The sequence below is a fragment of the Dipodomys spectabilis genome, unplaced genomic scaffold (assembly GCF_019054845.1).
Source record: "Dipodomys spectabilis isolate Male_0828 unplaced genomic scaffold, ASM1905484v1 ptg000054l, whole genome shotgun sequence".
In the NCBI taxonomy this organism is placed as follows: Eukaryota; Metazoa; Chordata; class Mammalia; order Rodentia; family Heteromyidae; genus Dipodomys; species Dipodomys spectabilis.
In genome coordinates, this window is record NW_024870731.1 from 9,777,619 (window position 1) to 9,791,114 (window position 13,496).

At 40.3% G+C, this 13,496-nt stretch overlaps 1 protein-coding gene across 2 annotated transcripts; it reads right to left on the reverse strand.

The window, feature by feature from the left end:
* Positions 1–957: 957 nt before the first annotated feature.
* Positions 958–13,411, reverse strand: Mettl6 (methyltransferase 6, methylcytidine). 2 transcript variants are annotated; one of them, XM_042679648.1, is made up of 6 exons: positions 13,401–13,411; positions 12,888–13,211; positions 11,884–12,018; positions 7,477–7,647; positions 6,165–6,306; positions 958–1,451 (listed from the first exon to the last, which is right to left on the reverse strand). In XM_042679648.1, exons 2-6 carry the CDS (start codon positions 13,110–13,112, stop codon positions 1,297–1,299), a joined length of 828 nt encoding a protein of 275 aa, XP_042535582.1. In that variant the 5' UTR covers positions 13,113–13,211; positions 13,401–13,411; the 3' UTR covers positions 958–1,296. The 2 variants fall into 2 exon arrangements, with proteins under 2 accessions (XP_042535582.1, XP_042535581.1); XM_042679647.1 differs by lacking the exon at positions 13,401–13,411 and having other exon boundaries at positions 12,888–13,266.
* Positions 13,412–13,496: the final 85 nt, after the last annotated feature.

Genomic DNA, 13,496 nt, shown 5'->3' on the forward strand with positions numbered 1-13,496 from the left:
AGCACTTTGTGGAAGACGTGTTGGACTAGAGCTTAAAGGAAGTACTCCTGAGCTGGATGTGAGGAGCTGAGGCCTTCCTGGCTTACCCCTAAAAAAACTGCTCTAAGGCAGGGCTAAGCCACCCCTTGAGACCTGTGAGCCTCTCCTGAGACCCACTCTTTACAAACAAGTACACAAGGTAAACTTCTATTCCTTATCAGTTTTGCTTTCCTTAATTGTTGTTATCTGGTCTTGAAGGGGTAAAATTCCACAAAACAGACAGCAAGAGTGGGAGTTCTCCTTGCTCCTTCCCTTAACCTCCCAAGTGGTGGTGGATAGATGGCATAGTGAGGTCACCCAGCAACCACCTTCCATCCAGGACCAGTAGACTTACTCTTACAGAACGTACTCTTACAGACTTACAGAACCACAGTGACCTTTATCCAGCACTTCCTGCCGGAACTCTCCTCTCCAGATGTGGCTGGTTGGAAGGCCCTAGTTTGTTCAAATGCTGTCCTCACCAACAGGGTTCTGCAGCAAGGTAAAGGCAAAACCAGCTTTTGTATGCAGACCAAAAGACTGCTGGTTCTGATTCTTATGCAGAAGGATCCTATGGCAGTGCAGTGCTTGGGAGTAAGGTCAGCAGATCAGTACAGGTGTTTCTCCATATTCCATCCCGTTCTCACCATCCCCTCAGCCACCACTTTCCCATTCTCCAGCAGGAAGCTGGAATAGTCCATTCTTCACAGCTGCACTGGACAGGTGCAGGCACAAGGGTACAAGGACAGGGATGGCTTTGCTGTCCTTCCTCAGAGTGACTGGCCAATTACGAGGGTGCCAGGAATCAGGCAGAACTCTGGCAGAACTCTGAGTAGGGAAGCAACAGCATTTATGGAGCAGTGGTCTTGAAGAGGCACTGAATTAAAGGGAGAAAGATGGGCAAATGCGAGACTGGAAGAACACAGAACAACCCTTCAGGTTAAAAAGACACATGGCTGTTAGTCTAGGGTGGTGGCCTCATGTCTCTGCAGGCACTTGAGTGATGACAAGGATCTGTGAGAGCTCTGGGGCTCTGGTGCTTCTTCCTGTGGCCTTTTGCAGTTGGATAGGATAGCTATGCCACAGTGCCATGGGCTCTACTTTTATGCCTTGCAGTTTTACTTGCCTTTCTATAGTGCACACACTTGTTCCTTTGTCATACAAAACTTATACATGTTTATTTTTTAAAAAATCAAAATATACAAATATACCAACTACAAAGTGATTTGAAAGTCTTCCAGGGGAGGCACGGCTGCCAGCTGGTGTTCTGGGCACAGGTCACAGGGTTCGTTCTTGTAGAGGCTTCCGGAATTTGCTCTGAAGGAAAACTCTTGGCACACACAGGCCTTCTTTCTTATTCACTGTCTCTCGAAACACATACTCGTTCACCATTTCCTCATAGCCTGCGTCCACAAAGAGCTGAGCCAGGAACTCTACAAAGTAACAGGTCCATAGCAGTCAGTCTTGGTAAACATCACATCTGCTTTGCAGTAAGGAGAGAAAAACTCAGAATAGCTGCTGTTTTTATTTCACATTACTTTACTTTTTCTTTGGGAAAACTTCTTAAGGTTTTTGGAGAAGAAAAAAAGTTTTAGCCTTTTTCTCTTATTGTCTCCTTGCTTTCTTTCTATAGCATTTTGTTATATGTAGCCCAAGCTGGCTTCAAACTTGAAATCCTATTTCAGTCTCCTAAGTGCTGGGATTACAGGTCTGTACCACCCTGAGTGGCTTCTCATAGGAGAGGGGTGGGGAACCTTCAGCCTGTAGAAGGCCTATGAAAACACTGGTATATGATGGGACAGACACACATGCTTCTGGTCAGCTACCTGTATTGGTAATTCTGTATGGCCCACAATGATGTTATAATATCCAAATGGTCCTTGGGGGGTAAAAAAAAGGTTCCCTACCTCTAATTAACATACTCAACTTTTCATGGTCTCCCAACCAAAGAGAAATCTCTAATTAAACATCTAAATTAGTAATGGGTGCAGGACAACTTGGAAGTGTTCCCACCATGTCCTACTAATGAGTTTCCAAATAGAAGCCAAAGTAAAAAGCAACAAAACACCAAACTGGCTACAAGCAAACAAGGCCTGATATGTTGAATTGTTTCCAGGGAGCACTTATTAACAGGAAGGAGGAGAATCTGTGACCAGTGGAAAAAAGTTATGTCACTGTCACTAGGAAGGACACCCCCCCACCAATCACCTGCCTCCCAGGTAATGGGCGTGCCCAGACCCCTGGAGGCAGGGGCAGGCACTTGGCTGATAGGTTCCTGAATTTGTCAGTCCAGTGCCTGGGACTGGGAATTTCCTGAGGATCTGCCCCCTGTGTCGACCTATTTAGGCCTGGACCAGCCTAGGACTCCATGCCACGTGTCTCCGTGATCATGTCCTGTGTCCTGGCTCATCTCCAGTCATCATGGCGTCCCAATTCAGCAGAGCTGAATTGGCTTGTTGGTATTGCTCATGTTTCCTAGCTGTGTTATGTGTATTTGCGTGTTGCAGGCCTTTGTAACAACTGGCGGCCTGCAGCCTGTTAACTGTATAATAAAGGTTCCAATATTCTATATTTTAAAATGTGGCTTCTGAGATTATTCACCTTACAACAATATAAACCAACTAAACAAACCAGTAACATACAATGAAACAGAGTAAGTAATCATAAATCTTCCAACAAGGAAAAGCTCAGGCCCAGAGGGCTTCACCGCTGAATTCTTTTAAAAATGAACTAATACCAATACTCCTCAAACTTTCCCCTGAAATAGAAACAGAGGAAGCAATCCCAAACTCATTCTATGAAGCCAATATCACACTCATCCTCAAACCAGGTAAGGATATAACAGAAAAAGAGAACTTTACACACTAATTTCTCTGATGAGCACAGATGAAAAGCTCCTCCATAAATATTAGCCAACAGAATCCAGAAACAAATTTTTAAAAATCATACATTATGACCATGTAAGCTTCATCCACAGATGCAACACTGGTTTAACACACACAAATCAGTAAATGTAATTAACCACATCAACAGAGCCAAGGTCAAGAACCACATGATCATCTCAATAGATGCAGAACAAGCCTTTGACAAAATACAAAATCCATTCATGTTAAAAGCTTTGGAGAAACTAGGAACAGAGGAACATTCCTTAAAGCATAAACATTCCTTAAAGCATAAAGACTATATAATGACAGACCACCAGCCAATCACACTAATGGGGAAAAATGAAAATCATTTCCCCTAAAATCAGAACAAGGCAAGGATGCCCATTCTCTCCACTCCTCTTCAATATAGTTCTGGAATTCTTAGCCAGAGCAAAAAAACAAGAAAAGGATGTTAAAGGGATCCCACCACATAGAGAAAGAAGAAATTAAACTATCCCTATTTGCAGATGACATGACCTTATATCTGAAGGACCCAAAAAATTCCATACCCAAACTCCTAGAGCTAATCGACCACTTCGGCAAAGTAGCAGGATACAAAATTAATCCACAAAAATCAGTAGCCTTTCTGTATGCCAACAATGTACAAGCAGAAAGAGAAATCATAAAAACAACTCCATTTGCAATAGCCTCAAAAAAAAGTATCTAGGAATTAACCTAACCTAAAAGATCTATATAGTGAAAACTATAAAAATTTAAAGACAGGGCTGGGAAGGTGGCTCAGTGGTAGAGTGCTTGCCTTGCATGCATGAGGCCCTGGGTTCGATTCCTCAGCACCACATAAGCAAAAAAGAAAAAAGCCAGAAGTGGTCTGTGGCTCAGGTGGTAGAGCGCTAGCCTTGAGCTGAAGAGCTGAGAGACAGCGTCCAGGCCCAGAGTTCAGGCTCCATGACCAGACTCCCCCCACCGCCCCCCCCCAAAAAAATTTTAAGACAGATATCAAAGAGGGCACCAGGAAATGGAAAGACCTTCCATATTCATGGATAGGTAAAATCAGTATTGTGAAAATGGCCATACTGCCAAAAATGATACACATATTCAATGCAATCCCCATCAAAATCCCAATGATGTTCTTTACTGATAAAGAAAACAATCTAAAAATTCATATGGAACAACAAAAGACCTAGAATAGCCAAAGCAATTCTATGCAAAAGAAACAATGCAGGCAGTATCACAATACCAGATTTCAAACTCTACTACAGAACCATAATAACAAAAACAGCTTGATATTGGCACAAAAAAAGACCCGAAGGTCAATGGAACAGATTAGAAGACCCAGAAACAAAACCACATACTTAGTCATTTGATATTAAGACAAAGGAGCCAAAGACATACAGTGGAAAAAAACATAGCCTCTTTAACTATTGGTGTTGGGAAAATTGGGCAGCCACATGCAGAAAACTGAAAATGGATCTATGCTTGTCTCCATGCACTAACGTAACCCAAAGTGGATTAAAGACCTCAACATCAGTCCTGAAACTCAAAACTACTGCAAGAGAGTAGGAGAGACATTTGAACTTACCAGCAGGAACTTCCTGGATAGAGTCCCAGGGGCACAACAGATAAGAGACTCAACAAGTGGGACTACACTAAAACTAAAGTTTCTGTACAGCTAAGGACATAACTATTGAACTAGAAAGACTAGAAAGATCTTTCCCAGCAATACATCAGACAAATGCCTAATATCCAATATATGCAGAGAGCTCAAGAAATGAACCCCTCCCAAACCTAATAAACCAACCACTAAATGCGCAAGGGAGCTAAGGAGAGACTTTCCAGAAGAAGAGGTAAGAATGACTAAGAAATGCATGAGAAAATGTTCATCATCACTGACCATAAAGGAAATGCAAATTAAAAACAACCTGAGATAACATCTTAACCCAGTTAGATTGGCCAATATTTTGAATTCCGACACCAACTAATGCTGGAGGGATGTGGAAAAAATGGAACCCTACTGCACCGCTGGTGGGAATGTAAACTAATACAACCATTGTGGAGAAAGCTGTCTGGAGGTTCCTCAAAAAACTAAACATAAACCTTTCTATGACCCAGCCAAACCACTCCTAGGAATCTACCCTGAGCACAATGAATCAGGATATGACAAGGACACCTACATGTCCATATAAATTGCCACACTATTGACAATAGCCAAGGCATGGAAACAACTCAGATGCCCCACAATAGATGAATGGATCCAAAAAATGTGGTACCTATATACAATGGAATTTTACACAGCCATTAGGAAGGATAAAATAATGGCATTCGCAGAGGCAATGGATGAAACTAGAATAAATTAAGTAAGGTAAGCCAAGATCAGAGACAAATGGCACATGTTCTCCCTAATATGTGGAAGTTAAATTTAAAACACAATGGGAGATGGCAAATTACACATGATTTTAGACAGTGAGACCAAAAGATGAGTCTTAGGAAAAAACCCCAAGCTGTTATACTCAAGCACCTCTTCATATGTATATAAAATATACATATGAAATGAACTCCAAAGATGTGGAACAAAGGACTTTTTTTCTTAAGCTGCTTTTTCATTTTCTGATGGCTTTGTGTTCTTTACTTCATATGTGGTGTATTTATGTGCACATCTGAGGCAAAGTGGAGGGAGGGCACAGAAGCAGTGGAAAATAGGTGAAAAAGGAGCTCACTGGCTCAGATGAAAGTGAACTATGCAGAGATGGGAGGAAAGGAATAGGAGAGATGAGGGAACAGATGATACTGTGCTAAAGGAAAGAAATATACTTATTACCTGACGTATGTAAAGGTAATCCCACAATACAACAAAGTAATAAAAAAATTTAAAAAACCACCTGATTGAAATAGGACCAGCATTTTCTTACCCAAAATGACTTTAACTGTCCCTTTATAGCAGATGTGTATATCTGAAAACTTATACAATCACTTTTATTGAAGATGGTTCACATCTTTGGGACCTAGGGAAGTAATGCCAGGTACTGTTCATCTCTGCTTTATTTCTGAGTGAGCAGAGAGAATTCCTGACATCCTTCCTTCTTTTTCCAGCACAACTCTTGAGGGCAACATGTAGCCCATCTGAGCTTGTCTATTATCCCCAGGGCTCAATCTCAGCACTGCCACCTGCAGTGTGTGAGTGCCCCCTACCCTGCAGTGCTAACTTAATCAAGTAAACATAACCAAAGAACAAAGCATTTCAAGGAGAGAGTCCATTCATCTTACCATCAGTAAAAAAATAAGATCTGGTTCCATCTTGTCGAACATAAAAGTTTTCTCCTAGTTTGCTGCCAGCTTTAAACCTAAGCATGGCATGATCATATAGCCCGTAGTCTCGGAACAAGACACTTTTGCCTGGTTTCAGTACCTGTAAAACAAAAGCAGGCTGCATGGTACTCTGCGGAACTCGAGTCAAGCCACAGACAACCCAATTAAGTTAGGAATTACAATCATTTAGCTGAGTGGGAATTACAAAAGGGGGCATAATGGAATACCCATAATATGAATGCTCTCTAAGAAAATGTCATCTTGGTGTTCTACTTCCTTGAACTGCTCATCCTTATTCTGGGTCTCATTTTGCTCTGACTGTACCACTGAAATCATGTATAGCTTGCCCACCATGCAAGGAACTGGTACAGCTGAGTATGTGACAGCTTGCCAGACATTTCACTGGAGCCTCTTCCACACTCTAATAACAATAGTAACGGCTTTTTAAAAAGTGTGTATGTGTGGCTGCAAATGTGCTAGTACCGAGGCTTGAACTGTGGTCCTCATGCTCTTCCTTGACTTTTTCTGCTCAAGACTGGTGCTCACTAATTGAGCCACATCTGCACTTCCAGCTTTCAGTTGGTAAGAGTCTTGAGGATCTGTTTGCTAGAGCTGGCTCCAACCTCAATCTTCAGACCTAAGCCTCCTGAGTAACAAGGATAACAGGTGTGAGCCACTAACACCTGGCTAATAGCTGACTCTTAAAGAGCAATTACCATGGTATAGGTATTATGCTAAGCAGTGTATGCACCTACTTTGTTTCCCTTCACTCCTCTGATCTCAGAATCATCACTTCAACATTTTATAGGTAAAATAATTGAGGCTCAGAGAAAATGAACTTTTTTTTTTTTTTGGTTGGTCATGGACCTGAACTCTGGGCCTGGGCACTGTCCCTCAGCTCTTCAGCTCAAGGCTAGTGCTCTACCACTTGAGCCACAGCGCAACTTCCAGCTTTTTTCTGCTTATGTGGTGCTGAGGAATCATACCCAGGGCCTCATGCATGCGAGGCAAGCACTCTACCCACTGAGCCACTTCCCAGCCAGTGTGGCCAGGTCTTGAATCTAGGTACTGATGATTCCATGGACCCCAGGCAATTGTCTAAACATACTTGTCCCAGGGCTGGTCTAGCTCTGAAGGGCAGTCATGGCACTGCACAAATGCAAAGTTAAGGTGATGTTTTATGCCACAGCAGGGCAAACTGGGGAGACTATGTGGCTCTTTTTGTGTATGAGCCTCAGAAGGAAGGTAATCTTGGGGACCAATCACTAACCTTATAAATGTTTTGTAAAACAAGGTGCATCTTCTCAGGGTGAATGGCTGAGAGCACAAATATCAACATGACAACATCTATAGATCCAGGTGGCAAATGCTCCAGAAGATCGTCTTTAGTGAGATCACACTGGAAAACCTTGCATCTCTCTGTGTTATACAACGGATTTTGCTACAGAGAAAACAAAAAGGAATTTTACTGCAACCATCAAGCTGATGCTTCCAGCAACACATAGCATTAAAAGATGATCTTATTTCTACTGTGTCCTGCACAGAAATGGATGGTTATTTGTTACTGGGAAAAACTGAGAAATAAATCATTCATATCCAAAGCATTCAACAGTTAATTCTACCACAAGGAACAAGGTATTTGAGCAAATCATTTTTAACTGAGAGAGATCATAGTCAATCATGGATCCCTAAATGAGCATATATATATCATATATATCTTTTTTGTTGTTTTTGTTGGATCTGGGCACTGTCCCTCAGCTCTTCAGTTTAAGGTTAGCACTCTACTGCCTTGGGCTACAGCACCACCTCCAGTCTTCTGAGTGGTTTATTGGAGATAGTTTCTTGGACTTTCCTGCCCAAGCTGGCTTTCAACCGTGATCCTGAGTATCTCTGAAGCATGTTTTTCCAGAGTAATATAATCCTGGCCTAAACCCCTAAGAAGTCCTCGTCCCTTTACTCGGATGCTCCCATAGTTCTTCTGAGGTATATTTTCCAGTAATTCAGAGAATAAGCCTAATTGTTTTTTATTTTTCTTTTAAAAGATGTGTTCCTGATACATTTTTCTGGACTTCAATACATGCTCATAAATGTTATGGACACAAAATTACCAGATGGGAAAATTCTGTATTTAAAAGTTGTCAATTCATAATTACATGTATAAATCCAAAGCAATCTCAACTGAGCCCTAATAGATTTATAGTACAGAAACTTGATAAGGTAAGACCTAATTTATCTGAAAGCGTAAGTTATACATTAAAAGAAAATGTAAATGAAGAACAGGGAAGGAGATACGACTACCAATCATCAAAGCATACTACAGAAGGTAGTGATAAAACAACGTGTTTTGAGATAGTGCAAAAAGAACACAAGATTCAGATTAAAAAGTAAATAATAATGGTAATAATTCAGTAGTATTATGTTCTGGCAACTGGCTATCAGGTACATTAGAGGACTGCCAATTTTAGCTCAGAGATAAACAGCAGTGAAAAACATAATTCCCATATCCACAGCAAGAAAGTACATGGACGGGCTGGGAAGTTGGTTCAGTGGTAGAATGCTTGCCTTGCATGCATGAGGCCCTGGGTTCAATTCCTCAGCACCACATAAGCAGAAAAAGCTGGAAGTGGTGTTATGGCTTAAGCGGTAGAGCGCGTCTTGAGCTGACGAGCTGAGGGACAGTGCCCAGGCCCAGAGTTCAGGCCCCACAACTGACAAAAAAAAAAAAAAAAAAGTACATGGAAAGACAGAAAAATAATGACTTTTTGTGTGTCTGTATAGACCCATCAAAGAACAGAGCTAACAGAATCTACCATCCCAAATTTGTGGAAAAAGTATCTACAGGGACACACAAGATCCAAATCCTTGCTTACCCAAGACAGAGGCCTCCAGACTGAAAGATAAAGTCTGACAAATTGCTGCTGATCAAGGATGGGTGTTAAGAGCAGGAAATCACAGGATCTCCCTCAGACGTCTAAAGGTGTTTCACAGGAATACCACCAGGCTATCACAGAGAAGATGGTGTTCTTTCTGGTGCTGACTTTTCTCCTATCCTTTAAGGAAGAAAAAGGCTGAATCTACAGGGGAAAAGTCATCTGGCTGAAGCCTCAGGGCACTGGTAAAAAAATAAGGTAGGTAGGGAACAGGACATACTCTGTTCAAACACAGGTAATCCTGGGAGAATGATTTCAGGATCACAGAGGGGGACACTAGTAGACACATCCGTAGCTGGGAGATTGATGGGCAAGGAAAGCCGGATTCTCAGAGAACCGACACACAGGCCTACTGCACAGTTCAAAACCAGAGAGGAACAAAAGACTTAACACTATTTCACACATCCCTTAAAAGCCTCAGTAATAACAGAATAACAATTAGGAAAACAGCAAGACACATTCTATTTGGGGAAGAGCACAAAGGGAAGATCCAAAGCCAAAAACAGACAAAAATAGTAACCGGGAGTTTTAAGTCTCTGATGCCCATAGTAACAAACTTAACAAGTAACTATGTCAACAACTGCAAATACAAGCCAACTCCTGCTTAGATTATTACAAGTCCCTATTACCTCAGTACATGCTGACCTAATAATCTATCCAGCTTCAACAAGAAAGTACAAGGCACATCAAAAGGCAAGAAAAAAAAAGCAGTCTGAAGAAAGAATTCATCAGAGTCAGACACTAATACAGTGTGGATGATGGAACTCGAAGTTGGGATATTTAAAATAACTATGATTAAAATGTTAAAGGCTCTAGTGGAATAGACAGACAACAAGTAGGATCAGGTAGGTAATTTTAGGGATAGAAATTATAAAAAGACTCAAATTCAAATGAAGGAAGCCAAAAACATGGCAATGGAAATGAATAATGCTTCTGCTATGTAGATCAGTAGGAAAGCCAAGGCCTAGGAAAGAATCTGTGAACTTGATGATAGGGCAATAGAAATTACAAACAACTATGCACAGAGGAAAAAGGGGGAATCTATTTAAACAAGAGTGTGGAGCCCTAACAAATGAGAGAAGTCACATGTCATTGGAATCCAGAGGGAAAAATCAGAGCCAAGGCTAAAGAAATTATCTGAAGCAATAATGACCAATTTTTTCCCCAGATTAATCTAGTACTCAAAGAGGGTGAGGCAGGTGGAATGTGGGTTTCTGACTAAAGCACAAAAGCACTTTTTTGACACAATTTAAATTCTGTAGGAAAACTGCCACCATTCAACAATGCTGATAAACTAGAAGAAATGTTTTTTCATACACACACACATACACACACACACACACACACACACACACACACACACATACAATTTTACATATAGTGTAAAAATAAGGAAACAACAAATGGAAAAATGGGCAAGAGTTATGAACAATTTTTCATCTACTATAATATGAGCTGCACATCAATTTTTCTCTTGCTTACTGCCCAACCCTCTACTGCTTAGAGCAGTAACTGGCAAATAGACAATAAATACATGTAGTATATAGGAACTCACGGCAGAGGAAGGAGTAATATTTATTTACATACAAAGTCTTCAGTATCTCTGAAAATAGGGAAAAAACAAAGTGAATATGGAGACATTATTTTGTGCCCCACAATTGGGAAAAATGAGAAAAAAGCTAGTATGAAATATTGAGGGAAATAGATAAAAGGTGTCTTTTACTATTGGTGAAATTATAAGTAGGCATGGCCTTTTTGGAAGGCAATTTGACATTATCTACTGAAATTTATATGTGAATGCTCAAGTATGATGTGGTAATCTACTTGCACTAACTGTATATAATGTAGAGTGAAGAAATTCAGGTTATACTAGATATGAGATTACATAATTATACATGTGTGTATATACACACACATATATTTAAGTTTAATATATATATTTAACATATATATAAGTTTAGTGAATCCTAAAACTCTGATTGGTAAGACACTTTGGCATCTTGCCAAAAAGTCTATCATATCTTTGTCAATGGCAAAATGCTTTCAGAATGGGAGAATTAAGGCAGTTACCACCTTAAATGAGTAAATAAAACTAGTAACACTTATAGTAGGATCACCAGACATTGTTTCCTTCTGACAGAATATAATATTCAAGACACAATATCACCTACCAAAACATTTTACCTGATTAAATCTAATTTTTAATTTATAGGCGGTGCAGGGACTAGAGAGACATATTAGGCAATTTGGAATGTAGGACCTATGACAGTATATTGACTTGATCTCTACAAAACATCACCCTCAGTGGGAAAAAGGTAAGGGGCTGGGCAAGAGTATTTTAAGATCACTAGATTTAAATGACTTAATAGTGTTAAGTAATCCTTGACTGGATTGAAAGTAGCTACAAAATTATGGGGGAGAACTATTTGGGGAAATTTGAATCTGGAATGGTATTAGAGGATTACATTTATTGTTTTGAGCTGTCATTGTGTAAAAAAAAGACATATTAGGAATCTTGGTGTTTGTAACTTACTTTAAAATAGTTTAACAAAGAAAAAAAGACTATAAAGAAGGTGTTAGGCATGTTATGTGTTCTGATCAAGCTGTTTCTATACACACTGAATATGCCTATAAAAGGAAAACTACATGCACAGTGATCATAGCTCCAGGGAGAGGACTGCAATTAGGCAAACAGGTCAAACAGATCTAAGAAAATAGAAACATAGCAGAATGTGTGGCACACCAACCTTAACATATTCAACTGCTCTTGGAGAGAAATCACAGGCATAGGCAAAGATATTTAAGTCTTCTTCTAAAAGTGGGTACAAACAGTTTCCAACACCACAACCAGCTTCAAGTATAGTCAATTTCTGATCTTCATACTGGGGAAAGAGAAGTCATAAGTCACAGTGTATCTAATTTGCCTAATGAAGAAATGAACGACAAGGTCCAGAATGTAGAAGACAGTATGACCTTTATGGAGCAAACAATAAAGAGAACTATTCATCAAAAACTAACCCTGGTACCTCATCCTCATCCAACCTTGGACAGTTTGATGTGGCAAAAAAAAAAAACATTAAAAACCTTGAATGTACTAGCCTGAACTAATGGAACAGACTGGGGAATAATTTCCTGTACTCAAATTCCAACTCCTCTCTGTCCCTGTATTCTGTCCTTAAACATCGGTATGACTCAGTTTTATTTGCAAATATCAGTGTGGGAGAACATGGCCCTTGTAAGAGGGCTATGGTGGGGCTCAACAGCTCATGCTTGTAACACTAGCTACTCTGGAAGGAGGCCAGGGGACAGTAATTTGAGGCCAATTGGAGCAAAAAGTTAATGAGACCCAATCTCAGCTAAAAAGGGGGCATGTTGGCATGTGCCTGCAGTCAAGAATGTGCCTGACATACACAGGCAGGAGGATTCAAATTGGAGACTACCTTGGGCGAAAACACAAAGATGGGCTGGGAGAGTGCCCTTAGTTCAAACCCAGCACCATTAAAACAAAACAAAATAAAACAGCACGGTAAATACTTCATTAACTAGTACTATTGTTTTCAGTTTGTCACTAACATTAACTCAGTTTGAGTATTTCATGTTTGCAACTTTCAGATTAGGTTTAAATAGAAAACTACTTCTCTTACCTATATATTTATAAATTCTCTCTACTTCATATTTCCTCTAGGAAAGCAATAAAGTAGCCCTCATCACCTTCTAAAACAGTTCAGAATAAGGAGAAATACTAGCTCACCTCCCTACATGATCTTAGCTCCTCAAACTCTCTGGTAGTCCAGTGTCTATCTTTGAAAAAATTGGTACTATTTCTTTTGTAAAAAAGGTCCCAGTTCTTCTGAGCTTCTTTTTCCAGTTTTTTTTGTTTAAAATCAGATACCAGAACTTGGTCTCTTTTCAATTTCTCCTCTTCTTCAAAGCTGAGGATCCTTGTTTGCAGTTTTTTCTTCTGCACAGAAGCCATCTCACTAGTTGAAGGTAATATACACCTACCACTGCTACAAATCCTCCATCTGAGAATAATTTGGGGAATCCATGCTGATGCTGCAGACACAGGCTTTTCTCCAATGTGTGTGTGTGTGTGTGTGTTTTCTCTTGATGGTGCTGGGGGTTGAACTCAGGGCCTTATGCACTCACTTAACTTTAGCCACACCTCCACTTTTGGCTCTTTGCTGTTAATTGGAGATGAGTGTCGTGGATTTTCTTGCCTGGGTTGGCTTCAAACTGTGATCCTCAGATCTGAGGCACTGGGCTCTGATGTGCTTTTTTCTAGTGGTTTTCAGGTCTCAACAGCACAGGGTCCTTCACAGGAAATAGGAAACTCTGGTTAGTAGTTTTAGAACAGTTT

Excerpts from the sequence above, each read along its gene's own strand:
- Mettl6 (XM_042679648.1), bottom strand. The coding sequence starts at position 13,112 with ATGGCTTCTGTGCAGAAGAAAAAACTGCAAACAAGGATCCTCAGCTTT. Across the intron at positions 12,019-12,887 it reads AGCTAAGATCATGTAGGGAG|TATGAAGATCAGAAATTGAC; the intron begins GTGAGCTAGTAT and ends CTCTTTCCCCAG. Across the intron at positions 1,452-6,164 it reads ATCTTATTTTTTTACTGATG|AGTTCCTGGCTCAGCTCTTT; the intron begins GTAAGATGAATG and ends GTTACTTTGTAG.